Here is a 25,778-nt window from a genome sequence, read left to right on the forward strand (position 1 = left end):
ATTATTCCTGTATTGTTTGAGTTATACTGGTTCCCTACCAAAGCCAGTCTAATGACTATAGCTGGTTCACCTAAGGTAGATTCTTGGGTGAGCCCTATGCCTACGAGACGTCTCGTAAGCACAGGGCTCATCCAAAATCTACCTTAAGTGAACCAGCCATAGTCAGATTGGCAATACCGGATGTCCAAAATATCTGAAAATTTTGCAGTGCATCATACAACCAACGGAAGGAACCTGCGCAACAGCTCAAAGTTTTTTTTTTAAGTTATCAGAGTCAAGGTGCACTTCGAATGTTTGTCTTAAGCTATGGTTTAACTCGCCCTCCTGACAGTTTTTCACATCCGATAGCTATGTAAAGTATATTGAATCTGATTGTGGTTGAGGTATTCACTACTTGTTACTATTTACCAGTGAAGAGTACATCAGGGAAAGAAGCCTGCAAAAAACTGTATTAACAGTTGCTACAATGTTTTCCTTAAATGCAGCCTCTGAAGAAAAAAAAAACACTTCTTTGCACTGGAATTACTGTAATTTTAGCCCCTATGTGTTGCGTGCCTAATGATACTTTGAAGACATTACCATAATTTCCATGAAGTACGCCCAGGGTAAGAATCTGATGCATATTAAATGGCCACTGCTCAAGTCTTGAAGAGGGATATAAGCCTACAGCCATCAAATATTGATATAACGTATTACTTTACTTTTTACGAATAACTTTCATAGCATTCTAATTCATATATTTTTTCTTAATTTATTCCTTCATTTGAAGCCAATGTGATCAGATTGCACAACTTTATTTCACATTCCACAAAAACTGCTCTTTCTACAGTATCAAATTCGTGATGCAAAGCTCATGTAGGGCAAAGCGACAACTTTAAGTTTATTTAGCTTCTTAATTCAGTTTGTGGAGATGCTGGTAACTCGTCATCAAGAATACTAGTTCAAATGCTTTTGATTCTTGTGAGGTAGTGTGTACTTAGACCAACAATTATTGAATGTCAGAGTAATTGTTATAGCCAAGTATACAATCACTGTATTCTGTTATTTGTATTGAATTTAAGTAAACCGTGTTTCATTTACTTCTCATTTTCCTTTCATTTTCAAATTGTGAAAAGTTGCAATTGATCCACAATGAAATGAGTAGCAATCCATGATATTATGTTTACAATCGTGCTTTTATGTAAATTAATCCTACATTTCGTTTTCAAACAGTTGCAATACTTTTTTACAAGCACGCCTGCCTTTTTTTTATTATTCATTTCGGAAGATGAATCCGAGTTTCTGTTGATAATCTGAGTACTGGGTACTATATGTTAGTTTATCTTGTTTCCGCTGCTGGAAGTCACTAAATACATATATTTTCAATACCCGCTTAGGATTACCATTTTTCTGTACAAGCAAACATCCAGTATATTTTCATTTAATTTCAAATTTCCTACTACCTTCCAGTAATTGAAAAATCACATTTTATTCTCAAGTTATCAGAATCATTATCCTTGTTTCTGATCTCAATCTCATTTTGGTGTTTCACAGCACCCCTTTCCCCGCACGATTCACACCAGGCGTTAGAAATCTCGTGCATTTATTTATTTATTTATTTTTAACAGGATCAACAGCTCTCTCATTAGCATGGCATTTCTGTTCTGTGCGACAATCCCCTATAATAGAAACAGACTATTTATCATAACGCGTCCCCTAATTTAAATTGATCTCGCCCTGATTCTCCCACAGTGCATCACATTTCAGTATGTAATGCATAATATTTTAGCTGCTGGTTGATCAACAATACTTGAAATCTTGCTCTCAGTATTCTATACATTCTACAGATTTAATATCTTCCCATTAATATCTTTCCATTGATACACATTCAATTTTTAAAACAGCTTCTTCATATTATCTTATATATAGTTAGTTGTCAGTTTCCATTCTTACGTTCAGCATCACCTATCTCCCCTCAATTTCAAAACCTATTTCCTTCTCGGCACAACAGTTGTCAGCAACTCTAAGCGGCCAAAAGCCGCTGTTTCTTTTTTCTCTGACACTTTGCTCTTTATCTGCGAACGTAACAGCTGGAAATCGATGCGTCAGCAATGAATACTTTACTATAATATCCATGACCTCATGTTTAACTTCATCCACTTTATAAACATATGATCTACCCTAGCTGTCTACCTCGATTCATATTCGTCTCCAGCTCATATCTATATATATATATATATATATATATATATATATATATAATATATATACATACATACATATATATATATTATATATATATATATATATATATATATATGAATAACTTGATCACGAAGTATATAAAACGTGATGCTATGTATAAATAAAGGTTTTTTTGCCACGAAGGAAAAAAATGAAAAAACGAAATAGCCGAGTACTTTCGGTCCTATTCGGACCCTTCGTGGCAAAAAAACCTATATATATATATATATATATATATATAATATATATATATATATATGTATATATATATATATATATATATATATATATATATATCTAATAAAAGGAGCCCATAAAAACACCAAAATGTAGAGAGAAAAGTACTATATTTCAGAGACTGCTGTCTCTCTCTTCAGGTATATCTATAGAGAGAGAGAGACAGCAGTCTCTGAAATATAGTACTTTTCTCTCTACATTTTGGTGTTTTTATGGGCTCCTTTTATTAGATGGAATTCTGTTGTTACAGAACACTTTTACCAGTCATATATATATCTATATCAAGTAATCTCGGCATTTTCCAGACATAACAAAGACATCGCAGATCCAGTTTACTTGTAGGTTTTCACTTTTCCGCTCCATTAGAACAGACACATTACTTGTGTCTGTGTTTAACAAAATGCACTCCCATCCATGTTGGCACATAATAGTATATTAAAGTTTCTACTGTACACTGAATACAGATTAACTGAAATACTGGAGATGCTTACTGAAATACAATGAGAATAATACGATAACTTTACCGATAGCATGTAGAGTGATTTAATAAATTGCTGTAGGTGCCAAAATCTTCATTAAAGTTATAAAAATCACTTAAAAATAAAAACGAATTCATGTGGTTATACGATTTTTACCTATAAAAATAAAATATTTAGATTTCAGTTTACAGAAACGAACCACAGCCCCCGTTCTTGTCGGTAGGGCGGTCTTTGGACTTCGCGCGTAAACTTGCCCAAGTTTAAACAGTTGTGCTAAACAGTGTACCTTCATTGTTCATCTTGCTTAATTATCGTAAGTGCGTAATGCCATTGTGCATACGGATGCGCTGTTGCTTTTATTTTCCTCTTTTAAAGCTTGAATCTAGTGGTTGTTATTAGTTCTGTGTGCCCCTTTTACCTATAGTGGGTACTTGAGGATACCAGCGCTTAGGTAGCTAGAGCTAGGCCTATTACATGTTTAATTTTAACATATGCCTATCCTGTTGCTGACCAAGTCTGTAATTTTAATGTATATGTATCCTGTTGCTGACTTACGTAAGTCTACCTGGTTAGCTAGTAGCTAGGTAGAGCTATACTAGCTAGGTACCTAGGCTAGTAGTAGGTAGGTATGGGAAATTATAGTAGGTTGCGTAAGTATGCAATGTAGGCCTAGTTTTTACGATGTGTAACTGCTAGCTAGCTATATAGTAGGCATAACTAATATAGGTTGCCTAGTATCTGTCACATTAAGCTTTCCTGCTTGATTTTCAGAGTTAGCCTATACTAGTAGCTAGGAAATACCTTAGTAGGCAAACTCGGACTTAGGTTACTTTTACTACCTACTTGTAGGCCTTTCAACCTAGTTGTCCTACGGCAGCCGTATCCCTGACTGCGATAGATATTGGTACAGCTGTGAATTGCGCATGTGCGAACCCATGTTTACCGCCTCTGGCATGCATATCAGTGACAGCAAGAAAATGACGATCTAGCAACGTGAACCGTGTAATAGGGCTAATACTACATAATTTTTTGCTGAAAAATGGATGTTTTCAGGTTTCAACAAGCTGAAAGAGGCCATAGACGTCTACAAAGAGTCAAACTTCTATAAATTGTACATCCGTAGGTCACGAACAATCAAATCAGCCCTGAAAAGAGCTCCGAAGAGGAGATTCAAAGAAGATTTGAAGCTTAGCTGGTAAGGTTGCAGCAGTCAGTAGTGCGTCCAATATGGGAAACATGCTGTTGATAGGGCTATAGACCTGATTTGGATGATTATTTATGATTGATTAGGCCGTTAACCAGAGGATTGACTTTGGTAGTTTTCCTTACTACCATGAATACAGCGGAGCAAGATTTCTGTGTACTTCAAGTCTTCTTTGAATCTCCTCTTCGGAGCTCTTTTCAGTACTAATTTGATCGTTCGTGACCTATGGATATACAATTTCTGGAAGTTTGACTCTTCGTAGTCGTCTATTGCTTTTTTCAGCTCGTTGAAACCTGAAAACATGTTTTTCGGCAAAAACTGATGTATTACTATTACACGGCTCAGGGGAGATTTAAAGAAAATTTTAAGTACGCAGATAGATTAGTTTAGTTTTATTTTCCATCTATATAGTCAAAGTCTAAGTATGTTTTAAGTATTATTGTAATTTTTTATATTTTCATTTATTGTTAAAATGTTTTGTTGCTTTGGTGATGACTGTATGGTGCTTCACTTTGACATTTTGAATTGAACATGTTCAGTGAAACAATTCAGTTCGACTTTTATTACTACTGTCGCTGATCTTCTAGTGCCGTACCTATAGCTCTTAGCAACAGTGTACGGCAACTGCTGAATGATTAGCAAACTGCTGTACCTACAGCAAGTCAATAGCGCAATACGGCACCATGACAGAATCTGACGTAACCCCTCTACACTGTTATTTATCTATCGCAATAAGTACAAATAAGTGCTGGTAAGAGTTCAGGTGTACGATTGTTGTGATGAAAGTGCCCCAGCGTCTATGGGTACAAGTGGTGTGCGGATTTAGCAAATGAGTGCTGGGAAAGATGTTGGATCGATCCTTTGCAGTTATGAGGGGCACCTCAGTTGGTGGATGCCATATTGAATTTAAAAACTGCCTTGAAAACATTTTACGAAGACCTCACATGCCTATTTTAGTTCATATGGCGCTTTCATATATCACATTATGTTGATGAAACTTCTATCTTCGAGTGAATAAGGCTTATCCGTAATGGATCCACTGGGGTGTTTCCCCCTATGTAATGTTTATTGATATTTCTAAAGATTGTAGTTATAATCAGCAAGTTAAAACATTTTTTTGCCTATACTAATGAAAGAATGAGACTTCTTATTCCTGGGGTTCATGTTTTGAACTAAAGTAAATTTTTACCTTTTAATCGGTGATTTTGTCTCTACTTACATCACAACTAAAACTCCACAGCTTATTTGTTTGTAATTATGCAGTCAGTCCCTGGTTATTGGCAGACTCTTAATGGCGATCTGGTACAAGCCCCATAAAATTGGCATTTTATGGTGCCATGTTGTGCTGAGCTCCAGTTATCAATGCCATAAAAGCTATGGGCATATTTAAAGATCCCATGGAATGTTATAAAAGCAGTAGGATTTTTTCCTTTTGTTATAGTCTTAACAGTTTTAGTATAGGGTAAAATATCGAATGGCCATCAGGCGACCATTTTCCCACAAACTAACTTTAGCACTTCTTGTAACCTAAGATAGACATTAGTCATGAGCCAGTGTCCGTGGAAGCAACACTGCTAGACTGTTACTTTACTCTCGAAGTAATTTTTCTCCCAAGTAAGAAATTAGGGCCATAATTTCTAATTAAACAGAGGTTATTAAAAGTCTAGCCATGCATAGTGCTGACTTACCTCCATGACGCTTTCAAAAGTTTTACTTAAAACACCTTGAATAGAGAAGATTGATGCCATCTCGATGTTTGCGGAGTCACTTGTTTAAACAAACTTCCCATTGCCTGTGCTAAATCCGCACAAAATTTGTACCCATGGACGTTGTTACACTTTCTTTACAACTATCTTAAACGCTGATGATGTTCAAACTTGCTACCGGGAAAACCTGGCAATTTTTTGGGAAGAAGAATGTGCTAGATAACATTTGAATAATTAGCTAAACACCAGAATAAGGTTATGAATTGCATAATTTTGTACATGAACTTTCCTGTCAGACATATACTTAGCTTACGTCTCTGACGTCACGACAGAATTCAAAACTCGCGGCTAACGCGACAGGTAGGTCAGGTGATCTACCTTACCCGCCGCTGGGAGGCGGGTGTAAGAACCATCATACCTTTCTTGTCAGATTTTTTCTGTCGTCGGTGTCGACCACACCTGTTGTCGGTACCTCTTGACAGTTGGATTCTTTTCTCGTTTTCGCCCTGGATTGTTTCTACGGACTTTTGGTGAAGTACCCGATCTTTTGGCCTGGCATTCGCGATTTGTGGACAGTTTTGGACTTTTCTTTGAATTTCTTTGGATTTTCTTGGATTCTGATGTCTGATTTTTCTGGATTCATGATGTCTGATGTTGATACTAAGAAAACTGCTATGTTTAGAGTTTGTTGTATGACTGAGTGTAAGGTGAGGCTACCGAAAGCTGCGGTAGACCCTCACACGGTATGTTTGAAGTGTAGAGGGAATGAATGCACCTTTAATAACCCTTGTAATGAATGTGAAAAGCTGAATGAGGATGAATGGAAGTCTTTGTCTTCCTACTTGAGGAAGCTTGAAAAGGATAAAGTTAGGAAAGCTTCTTCCAGGAGCAGTAGTAGATCTCGTATTAGCGAGTTGGATGTAGATAATCCTATTTTAGAAGTAGCTCCTTTGTCAGTTTCAGCTCCTGCTCCCTGCACCGAAGCCGGAGATGCGCCTTCGGAAGTGGCCTCAATGAAAGCCACCATTCGCAGTATGGAGAGGAAAATCAAACAACTAGAAGGTAAGAGTGATTCCAATAGTGATTTGTGCAGTGAACCCAGTGCAGTGGAGGGTGCGTCTGATCGGCTCCCTAATGCTTCCAGGCCTAGACCTCTTCCAGACTCCCAGTCCCAGTGGAGGAGGAAAGTCGAAAGCCGCAGGAAGGTTAGGGAGCATCCCCAACGGTCAGGCGTCCCCTCGGTAGCTCCTGTTGATCGTTCCCAGGCTACCTTGGATCGCTCCAAGAGAGAAATTTTGCGCCAGTGCTTCTCGTCGTCGCCTTCGCCTTCTCCTAAAAGAGGATGGAGCTCTTCGGAAGCCTCGCGCCCTTCGAAGAGAGCCTGGAACGCTCCCTGCGCCCGCCCTTCCAGCCCTGAAGTTTTTTCGGAAGAGCCTGAGGTGGAAGCGAAGAAGCGTAAGAGATCTCAGGAGTATCGTTCCCCGAGCGGAGATCGAGCCTCGTCTCCTGTTCACGAGTTTGTGAATTCTCCTGCAAGGGTGTTGGCTAACCTTCAGGCGCAGATTTCGGCTCTGGCTGGCTCTCTTTGCGTGTCTTCTCGTCGTAGGAAGGACGTCTCGCTTCCTGTAAAGAAGTCCAGGCTCCCCTCCCTGACTCTCGCTATTCGACGGAAGCGGCGCGCTCACCTGTGCGTTCGGATTCTCGCAGGAGGCTTTCTGCTTCGGACAAGATCGCATCTGCGTCTAAGCGACATTCGCCTGACAGACAAGTTTCTCCTTCGGACAAGGAGCAAACTGCGCGTAGGAGATCCTCACCCTACAGACGCTCTTCTCGAGACAGTATCGCTCCCCTTGACAGGCGCCAAGAGCCTAGTAGGCACTACTCACCTCGTAGCCGCTCCTCTTCTCGCCTCCACTCTCCGGTTGACAAGCACCCTAAATCGGACAGGCGCCCTTCGCTGGACAGGCGTCAAGAGCTTGTTAGGCGCGTTTCGCCTGGCAGGCGCTCTTCTCCCGACTTTTACTCGCCTCGAGTCAGGCGCCGAGAGCCTAGCAGGCGCTTCTCCCCTGGTAGGCGCTCACCTAGTAGGCGCTCGTCGCCAGAGATTCTCTCGCCTCGGTTCAGGCGCCAAGAGCCTGGTAGGCGCTTTTCGTATGGCAGGCGCCGTTCGCCTGGTAGCCGCTCTCCTTTGGATAGGCGCCAAGAGCCTGATAGAAGTTCTTCTTCAAACAGGCGCTCTGCACCTGACTGCCGCCTGACTCCTATTAGGCTTCAAGAATCTGGGAAACTCACTCCTCCAGACAAGAAGGATGTTGCAAGTAGACACTTGCCTGAAGCATTGTCTCCAAGACGTATACGTCTAACTTCCTCTAGAGACTACTTTAAGAATAGTCGCGCCTCTAAGGATCAGGAGGGCTCTTCAGCTCAGGAGGAACAGGACCCCTCAGAAGAAGAAGGACCAAAAGAAAGCCTCAGTTTCCTCCTATAAGAAACTAACAGAGTTACTCCTGCAAGAGTTTGGAGATATCCTTTCTCCTGTGGCTCCCCCTTCTCCTCTTTCGTTATTCTCCACTTCGAAGACGTCGAAGGTTTCGTCTTGTGTAAGGATGAAACCTACTGTTTCCATGAAGAAGGCGCTGAGAGGTTTTGGGGAATGGCTCCTTTCTAAGGAAGAGAAAGGGAAGACGGTTTTTTCTTTCCCTCCGTCTAAACTGACCGGCAGATTGGGATTCTGGTACGAATCGGGAGAACCTTTAGGCCTCGCTCTCCCTTCGTCTGCGGACTCGGACTTCTCTTCATTAGTGGATTCTGCTCGTCGTTCCGCCCTCTTGTCCGCCAAGACTACGTGGGGAATGAACGAACTTGACCACTTACTGAAGGGAATGTTCCGAGTCCTGGAAGTTTTCAACTTCCTTGATTGGTCTTTAGGTGTTCTGGCTAATAAGACCAAGACCCCAGATGCTCTGTCTCCTGAAGATCTTAACTGTGTACTCACTTGCATGGATAAAGCAGTGAGAGACGGATTGAGTGAAGTCTCCTCACTGTTTGGAGCTGGAGTGCTTAAGAAACGGTCGGTCTACTGTTCGTTTCTCACGAAGGCAGTGTCTCATGCGCAAAGGCCTCGCTCTTGTATGCTCAACTATCTCCGCTTCTGTTCCCCAAGAAAATTATCCAAGATGTCTCGAGTGCCCTTTCAGCTAAGGCTACTCAGGACATGTTAGCCCAGGCGGCCAGGAAACCTCGCTCTGTCTTCCAACCCAAGAAAGAGACTCCTCTGAGACAGGAGCCCTTTCGAGGAGGACCCGCTGTCAGAGGTTCTGCAACCAGAGGGACTAGACCTTTTTAGAGAGGTAAAACCTTCTCTAAGTCAGTCAGAGGGAAGAAATAGCGGTCAAGGACTCCAGACATCAGTGGGTGCCAGACTACTGAAATTTGCCGACGTCTGGGCCCACAAAGGGGCAGACAATTGGTCCCTATCGATTGTCAGCAAAGGATACCTCATTCCCTTCTCGTCAAGACCACCATTGACGACAACTCCGAGGGAGTTGGTAGCCAAGTACAAGGACCCCATCATGAATCAAGCCCTTTCTCTAGCAGTAGATCTCATGCTAGAGAAGGAGGCTATAGAACTAGTGAAAGATCCCCGCTCTGCGGGCTTTTACAACAGACTTTTCCTAGTTTCCGAAGAACTCAGGAGGATGGAGACCGGTGTTGGATGTAAGCGCCCTGAACGTCTTTGTGGAAAAGAGGAAGTTCGCCATGGAGACAACTTCCTCAGTGTTAGCGGCTCTTCGTCCAGGGGACTGGATGGTGTCTCTAGACCTTCAGGACGCTTACTTTCATGTGCCGATCCATCCTTCTTCACGGAAGTATCTACGATTCATGATGGGAGGAAACATCTTCCAATTCAAGGCCTTGTGCTTCGGCCTATCAACTGCACCCCAAGTTTTCACGGGGTTAATGAAAAACGTGGCGCAGTGGCTACATTTGGAGGGAGTGAGGGTGTCGCTTTATCTCGACGACTGGCTAATCAGAGCAGAGTCTCAAGAAAGATGTCTGGAGGACCTTCAAAAGACCCTTACATTGGCAAGTTCGCTGGGACTTCTGGTGAACTTCCAGAAGTCTCAATTAATCCCCAGTCAAGAGAGGATCTATCTGGGGATTCGGATAGCTTCTCTGGCTTTTCGGGCTTTTCCGTCGCCAGAGAGGATAGCTCGTTGCTACGAGAAAATAACGACCTTCCTAGAGAAAGATGCATGCACAGCGAGGGAGTGGATGAGTCTGCTGGGGACACTCTCCTCGCTGGAGCAATTCGTTTCTCTAGGAAGGTTGCATCTCAGGCCTCTACAGTTCTTCCTATACCAGAACTGGAGGCGTCTCTCCCTAGATCTGGAGTTCTCCCTCAAGATCTCAAGGGAAATCAAGAGAGACCTTCGGTGGTGGAACAACCCACTTCGATTTGTGGAAGGAATGTCTCTCTACATGCCGAACCCCAGCCATGTGTTGTTTTCCGACGCATCGGAGGCAGGTTGGGGGGCGACGCTCGGGACAAGAGAAGTGTCAGGCACCTGGAAGGGGGATCAGGTGTCCTGGCACATCAACAAGAAAGAGTTGATGGCAGTCTGGATGGCATTGAAATTGAAAGCCTTCGAACCCCACGTCCGAAATGCAGTAGTGCAGGTCAATTCGGACAACACAACAGCCTTGGCGTACATCAAAAAACAGGGGGGACGCACTCCTTCTCCCTGTACGAAACAGCAAGGGATCTTCTGCTGTGGTCTCAAACAAGGAAGATCAGTCTTCTCACCAGATTCGTACAGGGAGAAAGGAACGTCAGGGCCGATCTCCTGAGCAGGAAGAATCAACTCCTGCCTTCCGAGTGGACCCTCCACTCAGAAGTATGCCAAGACCTGTGGAGAAGATGGGGCAGACCTCACATCGATCTCTTTGCAACAGCAAAGAACGCAAGAATCGAACTTTACTGCTCCCCGATCTCAGACCCAGGAGCAGTATCAGTGGATGCGTTTCTCCTAGATTGGACAGGGCTGACGTCTACGCCTTTCCCCCCTTCAAAGTACTAGGACAAACCCTCAAGAAATTTGCTATCTCGGAGAGGACAAGAATGACGCTAGTAGCTCCGTTCTGGCCCGCCCAAGATTGGTTCACAGAGGTACTGGAATGGTTGGTGGACTTTCCAAGAGCACTTCCACAAAGACAAGATTTGCTCAAACAACCCCACTTCGACAGGTATCACAGAAACCTCCCCGCTCTCAATCTGACTGGCTTTCGACTGTCAAAAGTCTTGTCAGAGCGAAGGGGTTTTCGACAAAAGCTGCTAAGGCTATCGCCTCAGCTAGAAGACCTTCGACCCTTAAAGTCTACCAGTCGAAGTGGGACGTCTTTCGCCGTTGGTGCAGGAACCAGAAGTTTTCCTCTTCCAGTACCTCTGTGACTCAGATAGCAGATTTCCTAGTTTTCCTTAGAGAAAAATGCGGTTTGGCAGTTATCTACTATCAAAGGATACCGAAGCATGCTGGCTGCGGTATTCAGACATAGGAATTTAGATCTTTCGAATAACAAAGATCTTCATGATCTCTTAAGATCTTTTGAATCCTCCAAGAAAACCTCGAGCGAAGTTCCAAGTTGGAATCTGGATGTGGTTCTTCGTTTCCTGAGGTCCGCTAGGTTTGAACCACCACATTTAGCCTCCTTCAAAGATCTCACGAGGAAAGCTCTCTTTCTCATGGCTTTAGCATCAGCTAAAAGGGTTAGTGAGATTCATGCCCTAGAAGGAAGGGTAGGTTTCAAAGGAGATTCCGTGGTTTGTTCCTTCCTTCCTTCGTTTTTGGCAAAAAATGAGAACCCCTCAAATCCGTGGCCAAGGAACTTTGAGGTTCGTGGTTTATCTGCCATAGTAGGGGAAGAACCTGAAAGAACTCTTTGCCCTGTTAGGAGTTTAAAATACTACCTTCAAGAAGAAAACCCTTAAGGGCATTGAGGATAGACTATGGTGCTCTGTAAAGGACCCCAGCAGACCATTGTCGAAAAATGCGCTGTCTTTCTTCATTAGAAGTGTTGTGAAAGAAGCACATAAAGCTTGTAATGAGGAACATTTCAAGATCCTAAAAGTCAAGCTCATGAAGTAAGAGCAATTGCCACTTCCTTGGCCTTTAAGAAGAATATGTCTCTTCAGAATCTGATGAAAACTACATTCTGGAGATGTAATTCAGTATTCGCCAACCACTACCTAAAAGACGTCAGTATTACGTATGACGAGTGCTTCGCGTTAGGCCCGTACGTATCGGCGGATTCGGTGCTGGGGCAGGGAGCTGGAACATATCCTTAGTAGTTTTTTCCCTTGTTTTTTTTTGGTAATTGAGTTCATATGGTTGTATGAAAAATGATGCAGGTAGGCATCGTTTTTCGTTTCGTAATGCTAATAACGTTAGTTTGGTTAGGTGATCGGATTTGGTTTGAAGCTCCCTGCGTTGGTAGTGGACAGGTTCTGTCATAGAAGAGGGCGAACCCCCATTGACATGATCCGACTTGGATTCTACTAAGTAAGCGGATATCAAGTCCCGTTAGTAGACCCAAAGAGTCTTTTCAGCTGTAGGTCACGCCCTCGCTGTAGCTCTTATGGCTATGCAGACTAATAGACAGTATCTATGAAGTCTTCAGCCTAAACAGGTAAGAACCAAGGTTATTTTTATCCTACAACAGGTGTTGTTTACCTTTTCTTTGTTATTTTCTGTCTTGTACCCTCCACCAAGGGTGTCAATCAGCTAAGTATATGTCTGACAGGAAAGTTCATGTACAAAAATGATATTGTTATTTTACAATAAAGTTTTGTACATACTTACCTGGCAGACATATACGATTGATGGCCCCCCCAGCCTCCCCTCAGGAGACAGGTATAAGAGAGAAAAAATCTGGCAAGAAAGGTATGATGGTTCTTACACCCGCCTCCCAGCGGCGGGTAAGGTAGATCACCTGACCTACCTGTCGCGTTAGCCGCGAGTTTTGAATTCTGTCGTGACGTCAGAGACGTAAGCTAAGTATATGTCTGCCAGGTAAGTATGTACAAAACTTTATTGTAAAATAACAATATCATATTTATTATGTATTCATGGTAATTCATTTGAAAATATTCGTTGTTGTAAAAGTAACCAGATTCCTGACCAAATTTCAATGGTTTTGCTGTGACATTAGCTGCGATGTATTTTTTGTGTTTTCCTATTTTTTCTTAATATAGGTATATTACATACAGAGTAATGTATATTAATGTATATTACATACAGTGTAATATATATTACATACTTAATGTAAGGTTTGTATAATATAATGGTGATTTAAGTAATAATTTTGAAATAAGGACCTTTTATTTCAGTCCTGTATTATGACTCCATGACATCTTGACTGTCGCACCAATTTTAGATGAATTGTCGTAACCAATTTTAGGCGAATTGTCGTACTCAGCTCTTGCAGAAAATTGTGATTTAAATACTATATACACAATACATATCTGAGAAGTATACCAGTTATTCATGCAGATTATTATCAGCTATTCATGTAATTGATATAATCGTAATGCTCACATATCTTTATTATTTACATTTTGGCTGTGAAGATGTATTACTGCCGATTTCTGCTGTAGTGTGACACAATTGCCTCTGCTCCCAGGGCTGCTTGTCTGTTTTCACACCATAAGAAAATGTATGTAGGATTAAGTGAAGAGTTTGAATACTTAGAATGAGAATTTATGAATTTTCAATACTAATGATATCTGTTCCAATTATAATTTAACCTTTCATCATGCATTTTATTTCACATTTATCACTGTTGCCAATTGGTATGTTTACCCTCCAAACTGGGAATAAAACTTACACAAAACCGTGGAAATAAGTGAAATTAGCGTATCTATTTGTAGTATTATATTCATAAATGGAGCAATTTTATCCTCATTGCATTACTATGACAGCTAGAATTCATGGAAACAGTTTGTAAAGGTATCAGCATATCTGAGAAGCTCCACTAAATTGGCAACGATGATTTGCCATTCATAGCACGCAAACATTAAAGGTTCATTTATTTTAGGCATACAATTAAGAAAGATAAAAAAGTCAAAATAGTAATATAAAGTTCAATCAATGAAAAGTGCTAGCAATAAAATACAATTTTTTTGTTATAATTTAATAATGCGTCTTCTACTTGCCAAAGATGTAAATACAATAAGGCTGAAAATTTATTCCTGCCACGGCTTCACAAACTCAAGTGGAATTTGGAGTGAATTAAGAACAAAATGTATATAGTTAGAAACAAGCATTGTGGAGTTTCAGTTTGGATGGCAGTAAGGATAAAACCACTGATTACAAGGTAAAAATACATTTCAGTTGAAAACATGACCCTGGGAATAAGACTTCCCATACTTTCACTTGTATAGGCACCAGAATTTTGTTTTATTGTGCTGATTACAACTAAAGTCTTGAGTTATTAAGTAACAGCTAAAACCTGTGTGTGTGCATAAGGTTTGTATTACTTTGTGAATCAGAGACAAAAAGGTGTGACTGGTATCCTTGTAGAAGCGATTGTTTCTGACTCACCAAATTGATATACTTTGTATATCCTGTATGGCATAATGTGTGAAAGCAAGTACTTATACTGTTGTGAGAACATACACAGTAAGTTCTGAAAGCATATTGCAAGTACTTATACTGTTGTTAGAGCACCGTTATGGAGTACAAAATGCTTTCAGACTTACTGTGTATGACCTAAAGGTAATGAAAGTTTGAAAAGTAACTATAAAAACATGTAGAAAGTAGTCTGTTCCTGTGAGTACTGTACAGGCAGCCCCTGGCTTACGACGGGTTATGCTTACTACGCTTTTCAATTATTCATCAGAAATTATTTTCAGGGGTACGACGCATGTTCCAGTGTTACGTCGCTTACAACACCGATCTGACGGAGGAAATATAACTCCTAAAATGCAAAATAGTAATCAATATTTGAATTTATTTTTAATACAGCCAAAGCATTAGAATTAAGGTTTTATTAGGATTTTTTGACGATTTTCCGGCTTATGACATGTCTCATGAACGGAACCCCCTGTTGTAAGCCGGGGACTGCTGTAATTGTACTTCTTGAGACATTTACAAGGGCAAAAAAAATTAAAACAAAGAAATTGGAGGTAATGTAAATTGTAAGGTTAATAGAGTAAAAATTCCTCTCAACATATTTTTTCTTCTGTATTAAAGGTGGAAAGACAGAAAAATGAGTCCGATGATCCCTGATTGTGGAGTATTGACTACTCCCCGCCGGTCACCACCAGTCAGATTGAGTTTGAATGGGGAACTTACTTCCCCAAAATTAGCTTCATTACCATATAAATCTCCTCCATATTCATCAGAGGCAGCCAACATAACACTCAGCACAGGTTAGTATGGTACTACCCACTTGATATTTTCACTACATCTAACAAGTTCATTAGTAAAGTTTGTAACAAGGTCATTAGTAAAGTTTGTATGTGCAGAGCTTCAATGAACAGGGAAGAAAATTATGGGATGTGAATATGTATTATATTTCAACTACAGTATAAAACTGATTTATGTGTAAAAAAAATATTATCTAAAGGTGGGACCAGGTTCTGGAACTTTCCAGGTAATCTGCACATGATTTTTACAATTTTAGTTGTAATTTTCAAAATAAAATCTTTATGGTGACCATGTTTGGACAAAGTATGATACATGTAGTCCTCCAGTTACAATGACTTCGTTGTTATTTAAAAATATTGTACTTGGAGGCAACCTAGCCTACATTATGGTCTATGTATGTACTGTTAATTCATTTTTATTTTTAATTAGTTTGTAATTATTAATATTAGCTAATTCTTTTTTATCTTTAATTGGTCTGGAGGTTCATTGATTAGACCAAAATCACACTAACACTGACACAACTTTACACTGTACATTAATGGCGAGAGCAAGTGAGGGATCGGTGAGGGTGAAAGATAGGGACGTTCCAGCCTCTCAGGGCAACATACTGCATATTGTACACTTTTTACCTGTACCCATTGCACGAGATTCAAAATATTTTCAATATTGTCTTATTGGTATCGCCATCATAGCTTTGAAATTTTGCAGCTTTAAACATCGTAACTCAAGGACTACCTGTACTTGAATAGTCGACCCCCGATATTCTTGGGGTTAGGGACCACAACCACCCGTGATAAGTTGAAATCTGCAATAAGGTGGTTGGAACCTCTAAAAATGCTTATAACAATCTATTATTATGTTTCAAACACCAAATATCCTGTACAATACCTTAAACTAAAATGCTTACAATTGCTTATTTTAATATTGTTCAAACTCCAAATGTGCATCCTCGGCTCAACAATTTGATCTTGTGGTGCCTTTTCAGTGCCGTTAACTGTGTTTTACAGTGCTGTAACTCATGTTGCATCAAGCTAACGGCACTGTAACTTGATGCAAATCGTTACTGGGCCATGAGCACTGTTAAAGCACCGTTATCAGCATAAAACCCCATATCAATAAACATTACCTTAATACAATTTATTTAGCCCTAAATCCCCAAAAGAGCTGCACCAAAATTTACCACATTGGCAACCCTGTAACCTCCTATTCTGTCTGCCAGTTGGCAACACTGCCATTGACTGTTACAAAACCTTCCCTTGAAAATCAGTCGTTAACGAGCGCCCGTTATGTTTACATCACGGCCACTATAAATTTCTGAAACCTTTTGTCTTTTTAAAGCTCTTGTTATTTGTTAATATTATTTTGAAGACTAGAAAATTATTTTCTTTATCATACCCTGTATACAGTGGTCCCCCATATTTGCGAATGTTTAGTAGAATCATAAATAGTTGGAACCCCTTGAAAAATGCTGAAAATTGTTTATTTTGGTAGGTAAAACTCAAGAAATACTCACTAAAAATGTTTATATCTGTGATTTTTTTAATACAATTACATACTTTTATCACAAAAAGTGCATTTTATGATGAAATTGATTAAAAAAAAGGAATTTCTGGATATTTCTCATAGAAAAATACTGCAAATAGGCAAATTTCCCAAGAATCATGGGTAGCTGTGGTCCAGAGAGAAATCTGCGAATCCGTGAGTCCGTGAATTGGGAGAACGCGAATATGGGGGGCCCAGTGTACCTTAAACTAAAACACTTGTAACTGCCTTTGTATTTTAATAAACTAAAACACTTGTAACTGCCTATGTATTTTAATAATTCAAACACCAAATATACTGTACCTCATGAGAAATAATTTTAAGTTTAAGACTTATGTACATAAATTACCTAATTATTGAAATGCAAAAAGTTGTAATTATAGCATGGAAAATTTGAAAAAATGAATGACAAATTGCCATTATGTTTTTCTATAAAATTATACAACACAAATAAACATACATTTGTTCCAACACGTAATACAAACTCTCGGTCCTTAAACATATGGAATGTAATCAGCGCCAGCTGGAACCAGTCATAAGCTTTCGAACAAGGTGGTTCGGTAGTTAACCTCTTCATTACCGAAAGTTTGTTTGGAGGTAGGTGGGTACCACCATTCAAGTCTACTACACCGCACCGGGTGCATAAAGGTGGTATGCGTAGTACCACCAAAACTCCTCTTTTCAGATAGGGACTTCCAATCATTCTGTAATTTCGGTTTGAAGAGTTTGGAGCAAAATAAACAGTATGACACGATGCCAGACGTATGATGAACCCAAACAAATATTATTATTGCTTATAGTAGTGTGTAGGTGACAGATGAACTGCGTCTCAACAAAAAATCACAAAACCAGACAAGCGTAAACATGTAATAACTTCTACCCAAGTAAAAAACCAGTTGTATCATCATTTACTGTATTTATTTATTTATTCACATTACATTTTACAAATAAAATATATGAACACCAGATAAATGAAGGTAGAAATAAAGCCTTATAGTAACTTTATATATATAAAAAAACCAAACCAGAGAAAAAGCGATTTTTTCTGAGGACAAGAAACTTGAAAAATTAGTTTAGATACCCCTGATGCCCCTAAAGTTGTTTTCTGTGATGAAACTAATCTTAGAAAACGTAGAAAATGACATTGACCAATTTTTGAAAGATATACTATAAAATTTGCGATTTCCATATTTATTGGCGGGGCTTTCGCTTTAGTTTTTGCTCTTTTTTTTGTTATTACGTGCTTATTTACGGTTCTATTTTGATAATACTTTATGTGCATGTTCCAGGTGCGATATACCAACATTCTGTAAGACCGAATTTCTATTCAAGACCGAAGTTTTCTCACCGACCACCAGTGTCCCTTGTACAAGGGACACTGAGTTTCACATTTTTTTTTCATAAAATCATTTATTTTCCCTGTAGGATGATAAAACTAACAGAGAATATGCATTATTATAGTGCTAATAATACCTGATAATTTCATTAGCCTGTCTTGATTAGTGTATTTTTGGCAAATATTTTTACGATCGGCACCCCTCCAAACTTGAGTCACTACCGAGAGATTCAGTTCGGCAGCAAACGCAATGTTTACATTCTGCTCACCCACCCGGTAAAGAAGGGGTTAACTGCTTGTCCGATAGTTGGAGTCCCGCCCGACTGGGAGGTGAAGCTTCACTATGCTTTCGGCTGCCAACGGAGCAAGACGTGTTCGCCTCTCTGCCTGCCATTATTGTTTGCTTTCGCCTTCGCTTTTATCAAAGCTCTTTGTGTGTATGGTTATCTTAAGTAATACTCTGGTGACTGTAAGTACTTGTGTTTTGTTTTTATTCACCAATTGTGTATTGCTGTCTTGGGCCTAAGAATGAGCGGCCACAAGACAGACAGATCCCTCACCCCCCCAGTCACCCCCCGGGCGAGGGGGAACCCCCCCGTTAACCCGACTATTCCTTCCTCAGGTATGCCTGCCACGGGTGGCGATCTCGAGCAGGTCTGGTACTCGCTTGGACTCCAGGGCACACCGAGTATTCAGGGGCTGCTGTACCACCTGGCTGCGCAGGGACCCAGGCCAGTGACACATGGACCAGAGACATCGACGACAACAACGGTGTTGACGCCGGGGTATGCAGTTCCTCCTCACCTGGTCTACACCCAGCATGTGGCTATGGTCACCCCGACAGCTGCAGTCCAGGCCCTGCTGCCGTGTTTGCCGAGGAAGGAGATGACCCCGCTGCCTGGTTTTGCTGCCCTCACCCCAGCCCCTGACTTTCGGTGCCCCAAAAGTTCACCGCTCGATCTGCCGCCAGTTTGTGTGATGCTGCTAGCTCCTGTACTGCCCCCGTACCAGTTCCTGTTGCTGCTGCCGTCGTCGCTCCAGCCCGTGGTGTTGCTGCTCCCACCGCAGGTCCCTCTGGACAGGTGCAGCTGGGCCCTGTTGCTTTGGCAACTGCCCCAGCTCCATCCAGGATGGAGGACCTGACGGTGGTCCTGAGGAAGCTGACGAAGAAGAGGAAGGTGTCTTCGTTGTCGTGTTCTTTGTCGTCTGCAGCTGCCTCTTCCCCCTTCGACTACCAAGTGCCCCCCCCCCCAGGAATCTCGCTCAGAGACCTCTAAGGGTAGTTGGGGCTTCTGTGGTCCTCCTGTTCCTTCAGGAACGGGACCCGTCTCTCCTTCCACAAGGAAGAAGAAGATGGGGACCGAAGGGGTGCCGGCTAACACCAGTACCTCTTCCCTTGGCGCCAGAGGTTCTGCCTCGGCACCAGGAACCGTCTCAGCCGCTCTTTTGCGGGTGGTACTGAGTGTACGGTCGCCTGCGGGTGACCATGCAGCCAAGGTCTAGGCAGCCGAGCCTGCTCGCTGCCAGGACCCAGTTGTGGCAATCTGCCGGTCCCCAGGGTTGACGTGACTGTCCCACCAGACCGTACGCGGGCCGAGGCAAGGAAGAGGTCCCCCCCCCATCGCCAGGCTGGTCCAGGTACCGTGACACGCCGTGAGGATGGGCCACGCTCCCACCCCGACAGTGGACCCTGCCAATCTCCTGACCGTCGCTCCCACCAGGACCGGATGGATAGGCTGACTGGTAGCATCTCTCCTGAAGCTTGGGAACGTCGCTACCGTTCTCGGTCCAGCGGTTCTCAGGGAAACTGTGCTACTAGGCCTGCAGCCCTATCGTCACTGCGGGATGACGATCGCCTGCAGCCCCCCCAGCACACCGGCTCTGCTGGTGGGCAGTGGGGGGAGTGTCAGGTCTGCCTCTCCTATCCCTTCAACCTCCTTGGGCTACACCAGGAGGAGCGAGGTGATTAGGAGTGACTGCGAGGAGTGTGCTTCTCGCTGTCCCTCCATGAGGACCTACGAACCTGGAACGGTCTTGGGACCCACCAGATCGTATGCCCAAGTGGTTGGAGGTGAACAGAAGGGGTTTGTCGTTTTTCCTCCTGTGGAAGGAGGGTCGTCTCGGGAGGCGTTCTCCCTGGATGGACTTGACGGTCCATCTCCCCAGGACGCAGTCACTCCCCAGATCCAGAGGTCGTTTGCAGAGGTCATCGCGCTGATTTGTCAGCACAATGACCTTGGGGAAGGATCGATGCTCCGCCCTCCGAGCCTAGATCAAAGCTGGAGTCGTTCTGGGGTCCTAAGAAGGAACCCAGGATGACGGTGGGTCTGCCCCGATCAGCCTTGGCTGACAGTGTGTTAGGCCAGGTGGACTCTCGTCTCCTGACAGGAGGGATCACTTCGGTCTGGCAGGTCGTCCAAGCTACTTTCCCCTCCTCTACCACGGCAGAGGCGCTTCTACGTGCCTTCAGAGGACCCGCTGCCACCCAAACAGGTTAACCCCGGGTGTGTCTCTTCAACACCTGCTGGCCAAGAACCTCTGGTTCTTGCAGCAAGAGGTACTGGCTTTGGAATCGACTGCTATGGCAGCATTCCAAGCAGTCTCCTGGCTGGACCTGTGGTCCCTCACAGTGTCCAAGGTCGCGGCCTCCTCGGGAAACATCACTCCCGAAGGAGACCCGGTTTTCGGGAGATTGTGTCAGTCTGGGGTTAGGGTGATCTCCTAGCTGGCCCACCAGACGGCCAACCTGTGGGCCAACCCGGTGCTGAGACTTAGGGACGCAGTCCTCGCTCGAGTTACCAGGTCGGTAGGGCGCGAGGCAGCTTTGGGTCTGAGGATCGGACTGGTGCTGGGTTCCTCCTCTCTCTTTCCCAGAGAGATGGTGTACGCTGTGGTGGAACAGTGGCATACTGAGGACAGTGACCGCCTAGTCTACCAGGCAGTCTTGAAGGCGACTGGTCAGCCTCGAGCCACTGCGACTAAGCCTCGGAGCTTGGCTAGCGCTTCCTCTGCGGCTAAGACGACATCCTCGTTGAAGCTGAGAGAAAAGACCCAGCCTTCGACTTCTGCTGTAAGGAGTGACCGTCAGCCCTCCTCCCAGTCGTTCTCCTCCCGAGGAGGAACCGGGAAGAAGTTGAAGAAGGGGAAATGCTAGGGACGGCGTTCCACCTCACCTGCTGCCGGAAGTGGGGGGTTGCCTGGCGAGCCATTGGGCAACTTGGCAGCGCTATGGAGCCGAGACCTGGATAGTGGATGTCCTTCAGGAGGGGTATCTCCTACTCTTCGAGTCACGGCCACCCTTCACCTCCAACCCTGTCTATCTGCAGACATACGTCCCCGGTTCTGCCAGGGATGTAGCGCTTCGGCAAGAGGTAGATGCCATGCTGACCAAACGAGCTGTGGAGATCGTACGAGATCAGTCGCCGGGCTTCTGCAGCCGACTTTTCCTGGTGAAGTCTTGGGGGGGCTGGTGCCCGGTGATAGATCTCTCCCCCTTGAACTGATTCGTTCGCCAATCTCGGTTCACGATGGAAACAGCACGCCCTGTACAGGCGGTCCCCGGGTTACGACGGTTCCGGCTTACGACGTTCCGAGGTTACGACGCTTTTTCTTAAATATTCAATGGAAAAATCTGTCCTGGGTAACGACGCTTGTTCCGAGGTTACGACGTTGATGCTTCTGACGCTCCGAGTTAACGACGCTTTTAAAAAACGCATATTATGATAAAAATCCTTTATAGTTTAGCACAGTATATTAATAAAAATAAGTTTCTGGTTAGATTACAACAAAAATTTTGAGGTTATGATGATTTTCGACACTTTTTATGTCGTATTTTTCTATGTTTTTTAGTGACGCCTCATATGCGGAACTAGTTTCCGAGCGAATGAATACATACTAGCTTGCGGTGCGCAAAGTTTACATATAACAGTCCTAAAGCGCAAATATTGAAAAAATCATTGCTTGTTTCCAGTAATAATAACAAAACGAAGTTTCTGGTTAGATTACAACGCAAATTCCAAGTATCCAAAGAGAGACATTATCCAGTAATTTGATCAGAGAGAGAGAGAGAGAGAAGTGTTCGTCTCATTAAACGGCCTCTGATTCATGCCAGTAAATGTTTTGTTGATACTAATAATATAAGCCTATTTAAAGATACCTTTACTTTAATCAGTCTATATGATACGTAAATAGTAATCAACTGTTCTTGTAGCCCTCAAGATTTGGCAAAATCACTCCAGGTTGTACATAAAACTTCAAGAATGTAGTGTCACCAGAGGATTACAATAGTTTTTACCTTCAAGAACCAGCATTCTTTTATGAAAATAACTCCAGGTTGTACATAAAACTACAGGAAATAACATGTAGTGTAACCAAAGGATTACAAGTAAGGTTTTTATAACTTTTTATTAGTTTAAGACATATTTCCAAGCGTCGTTTCGGCTTACGACGATTTTCGGGTTACGACGCGTCTCAAGAACTGAACCCCCGTCGTAACCCGGAGACTGCCTGTACTCTATTCCATCAGGGAGAATGACTTCATGCTTTCTGTGGACCTGAAGGATGCGTATTTCCAGATACCCATCCACCAGTCCTCCAGGAAGTACCTCCGCTTCATCCTCGACGGGACGGTGTACCTATTCAGGGCACTTTGTTTCAGTCTCTCAACCATCCCACAGGTGTTCACGCGAGTGCTCACTCTGGTGTTGGCTTGGGCCCATTCGGTAGGGATACGTCTTCTGAGGTATCTCGACGATTGGCTGGTCCTGGTGAGCTCCCGCTCGCCAGGACAGGGATCGGCTCCTCGAATTCTGTCGCAATCTCGGGATCGTGGTGAACTTCGAGAAGTCAGATCTCGAGCCCAAGCAGACGATGAAGTACCTGGGCATGCTGATTGACACGGTAGCAGGGCGAGTCTTCCCCGCAGACTTGCGGATCAGCAGGTTCAGGGAGGCAGCCGGACGGTTCCTGTCCCTACAGGAGCAGCCTGCTCAGCAGGGCCAGGTTGTGATTGGTCTCCTGTCGTCTCTTGAGAAGTTAGTCCCTCACGGGCGTCTTCACCTGCGGTCTCTTCAGTGGAGGCTAAAGGAGTGTTGGTCACAGGCAAGAGACCCGCCGTACTTCCCCGTGCCTCTCACGGAGGAGGTGAGGCAGGACCTAGCCTGGTGGCTGGACGATAGGAACCTCGTAAGAGGAGTGCCTCTTCACACTCCTCCTCTCTCTCTCTCTCTCTCTCTCTCAATACACTCCTTCTTTCTCTCGTCTCTCCTCATCTCTCTCCTCTTCTGGCTCTCTCTCTCTCTGGAGATGCTTCTGTTCTCAGACGCGTCGATAGAGGGATGGGGCGCACACCTGGAGTTGCTGACTGCAGGTGTGTGGGAACGTTACGACAAGCACCTTCACATCAACGTCCTGGAGCTCAAAGCGGCGTTCCTCGCTCTCCAAGAGTCCCGGGAATGGGTGATGGGACACTCAGTGGTGTTGATGAGCAACAACACCACAGTAGTGGCATACGTCAATAAACGGGGGCCTAGTGTCCCTTCCGTTGCACCAGTTGATGTTGCAGGTGCACGAGTGGGCCCCACTCGGTAGAGCTGTCAGCCAGATACATTCTAGGCAAGAGGAATGTAGTGGCAGACAATCTCAGCCGTCGGGATCAGGTGATAGGGATCGAATGGTTCCTTCACCTGTGGAGGTGTTCAGTCGTGGATCTGTTCGCCACCCGGCACAACAGAAAACTCCAGGTTTTGTACTCAGTTGTGCCGGACCCATTGGTAGCTGCAGAGGACACTCTTCAACATCCGTGGGACAACCTCTTCGTGTACGCCTTTCCCCTGTTCTGTCTGATTCGCAAGGTGATCAGCAGGGTGCTGGTCACCGCAAATCTTTGGAAGATTCTGGTGGCACCCAAATGGCCTCAGGCCGTTTGGTATCCTGACCTGCTGGCTCTGCTCGCCTAGGCACCGAGAGTGTTTTCCCCCTGGCATAACCTCCTGTGCCAGCCACACATGGAACGGTACCACCGATCTGTTCGGTCCCTGTCTCTTCACGGCTGGCTGTTATCCACCATCTCTTGTGAGCGAGAGGCTTTTCTCGCCGAGCAGCAACAGAGATGGCTGGGTACCTCAGACAGTCCTCTGCAGCTGTGTACCAGGGGAAGTGGTCCCGTCTTCTGTGGTTGGTGTCGTGGACGGGGTCTGTCTCCTCTCAGAGCCACACTTCAGCAGGGAGCTGATTTCCTCGTCTTCCTTCGCCGAGAGAAGCTCCTCTCTGTCTCCGCAGTGAAAGGCTACAGAGCTGCCCTGGCCCTAGTCCTTAAGCTGCGGGGAGTGGACATCACCTCCATGGAGATCTCCCTCCTGATGAAGAACTTCGAGAGGTCTTGGCCACCCAGGGAACTCAGGCCCCCGGGGTGGGATGTTACTATCGTCCTTAGGAGTTTGACTTGAAGACCCTTCGAGCCACTCCGGGAGTCGTCCGACAGGGATCTGACCCTCAAGACTGTCTTTCTGCTGGCCCTGGCATCGGCGAAGAGAGTAGGGGAACTTCATGGTCTTTCTTCCAATGTAAAGCACACGAGGGGATGGGGATCGGTGACACTCTTATTTCGTCCCTGATTTCGTAGCGGAGACTCAGAACCCTTCGGTCCCTGACGACCGGTTCGAGTCATTCACGATCCCCTCCCTGAAGGATTTCACCAACAGTGATGCGGATGAGATGCTGCTTGTTCTGTGAGGGTGCTACGGTGCTATCTGAAGAGAACTCGCCACCTCAGGCCAGGCCTGAGTGTTGACGCCTCTTCGTTAGCACCGGGGTTACCAAGAAGGAAGTGTCCAAGAACACACTTTTTTTCTAGCTTTGTGAGGTGATCAGGAAGGCGTACGCTTCGGATAGTGACAACACCGGTACCCTTCGTCCGAGAGCCCATGAAGTCAGAGGTATTGGTCCAACCCTTGCGTTCTGCAAGAACTGGTCCGTGGCACAGGTGCTGAAGGCAGGGGTTTGGGCCAACCAGACCACCTTCACATCTTTTTATCTTCGGGATATCACCCACAGGTCCTTGGACACTTTTCCTTGGGACCCATGGTGGCTGCTCAACAAGTTGTGTAGCTTACCCAGCTCCCTCGCCGGACAAAACAGCATCGCATCCTTGTGAGACTGCGTGAATGGATTAGTGAATGAGTGTGTGACTGGCTTCTCTTTCTCCCCCTTTCTCTCCTTTAGCTGTGGGCAGAGGGCTGCGGTCGTCACTACGCTGGACAGGAGGCCGATGCAGGTAAGCTATGCAACCGAGCTCCGTCCTGTCCCTTTCATTAGGGTTAGGAGTGGTTATCCACCACTCCCCTAACAAGGGGGGGAGTGGATGCCAACAAGAGACAAACCCATGATCTTATATTTGGCTCTTGAGTAGGAACTAGTTCTTGGTTGCTATTCATAAGAGGCACGCTTGCCTCCCTCTTATGAATTTGGTCCAGAAGTCTGACCACTGATCCTGCGGTGCACACCCTGATCAGTTGGGCAGAGGCTAGGATCCCTCCCTCTGCTCTTACGACCAGGGAGGGAACCAAGGTCGGATGAACACCAGTCTGTTCATAAGACTCAGATTCCACCCACCAGTGAGTGAGT

At 44.2% G+C, this 25,778-nt stretch overlaps 1 protein-coding gene across 2 annotated transcripts in view; it reads left to right on the plus strand.

The window, feature by feature from the left end:
- Positions 1-3,119: 3,119 nt before the first annotated feature.
- The window catches only part of LOC135218265 (N-acetyltransferase ESCO2-like), a 145,951-nt gene continuing 123,292 nt past the window's right edge, over positions 3,120-25,778 (plus strand). The window contains exons 1-3 of one of the 2 annotated variants that reach the window (XM_064254440.1): positions 3,179-3,252; positions 3,993-4,134; positions 15,101-15,279. In XM_064254440.1, the coding sequence (XP_064110510.1) occupies positions 15,117-15,279 (163 nt within the window). In that variant the 5' untranslated portion in view covers positions 3,179-3,252; positions 3,993-4,134; positions 15,101-15,116. Of the gene's footprint in view, positions 3,253-3,992; positions 4,135-15,100; positions 15,280-25,778 lie in introns of both variants that reach the window. The other variant, XM_064254438.1, reaches the window with a different exon arrangement.

This window comes from Macrobrachium nipponense, chromosome 9 (genome assembly GCF_015104395.2).
Source record: "Macrobrachium nipponense isolate FS-2020 chromosome 9, ASM1510439v2, whole genome shotgun sequence".
Classification (NCBI taxonomy): domain Eukaryota; kingdom Metazoa; phylum Arthropoda; class Malacostraca; order Decapoda; family Palaemonidae; genus Macrobrachium; species Macrobrachium nipponense.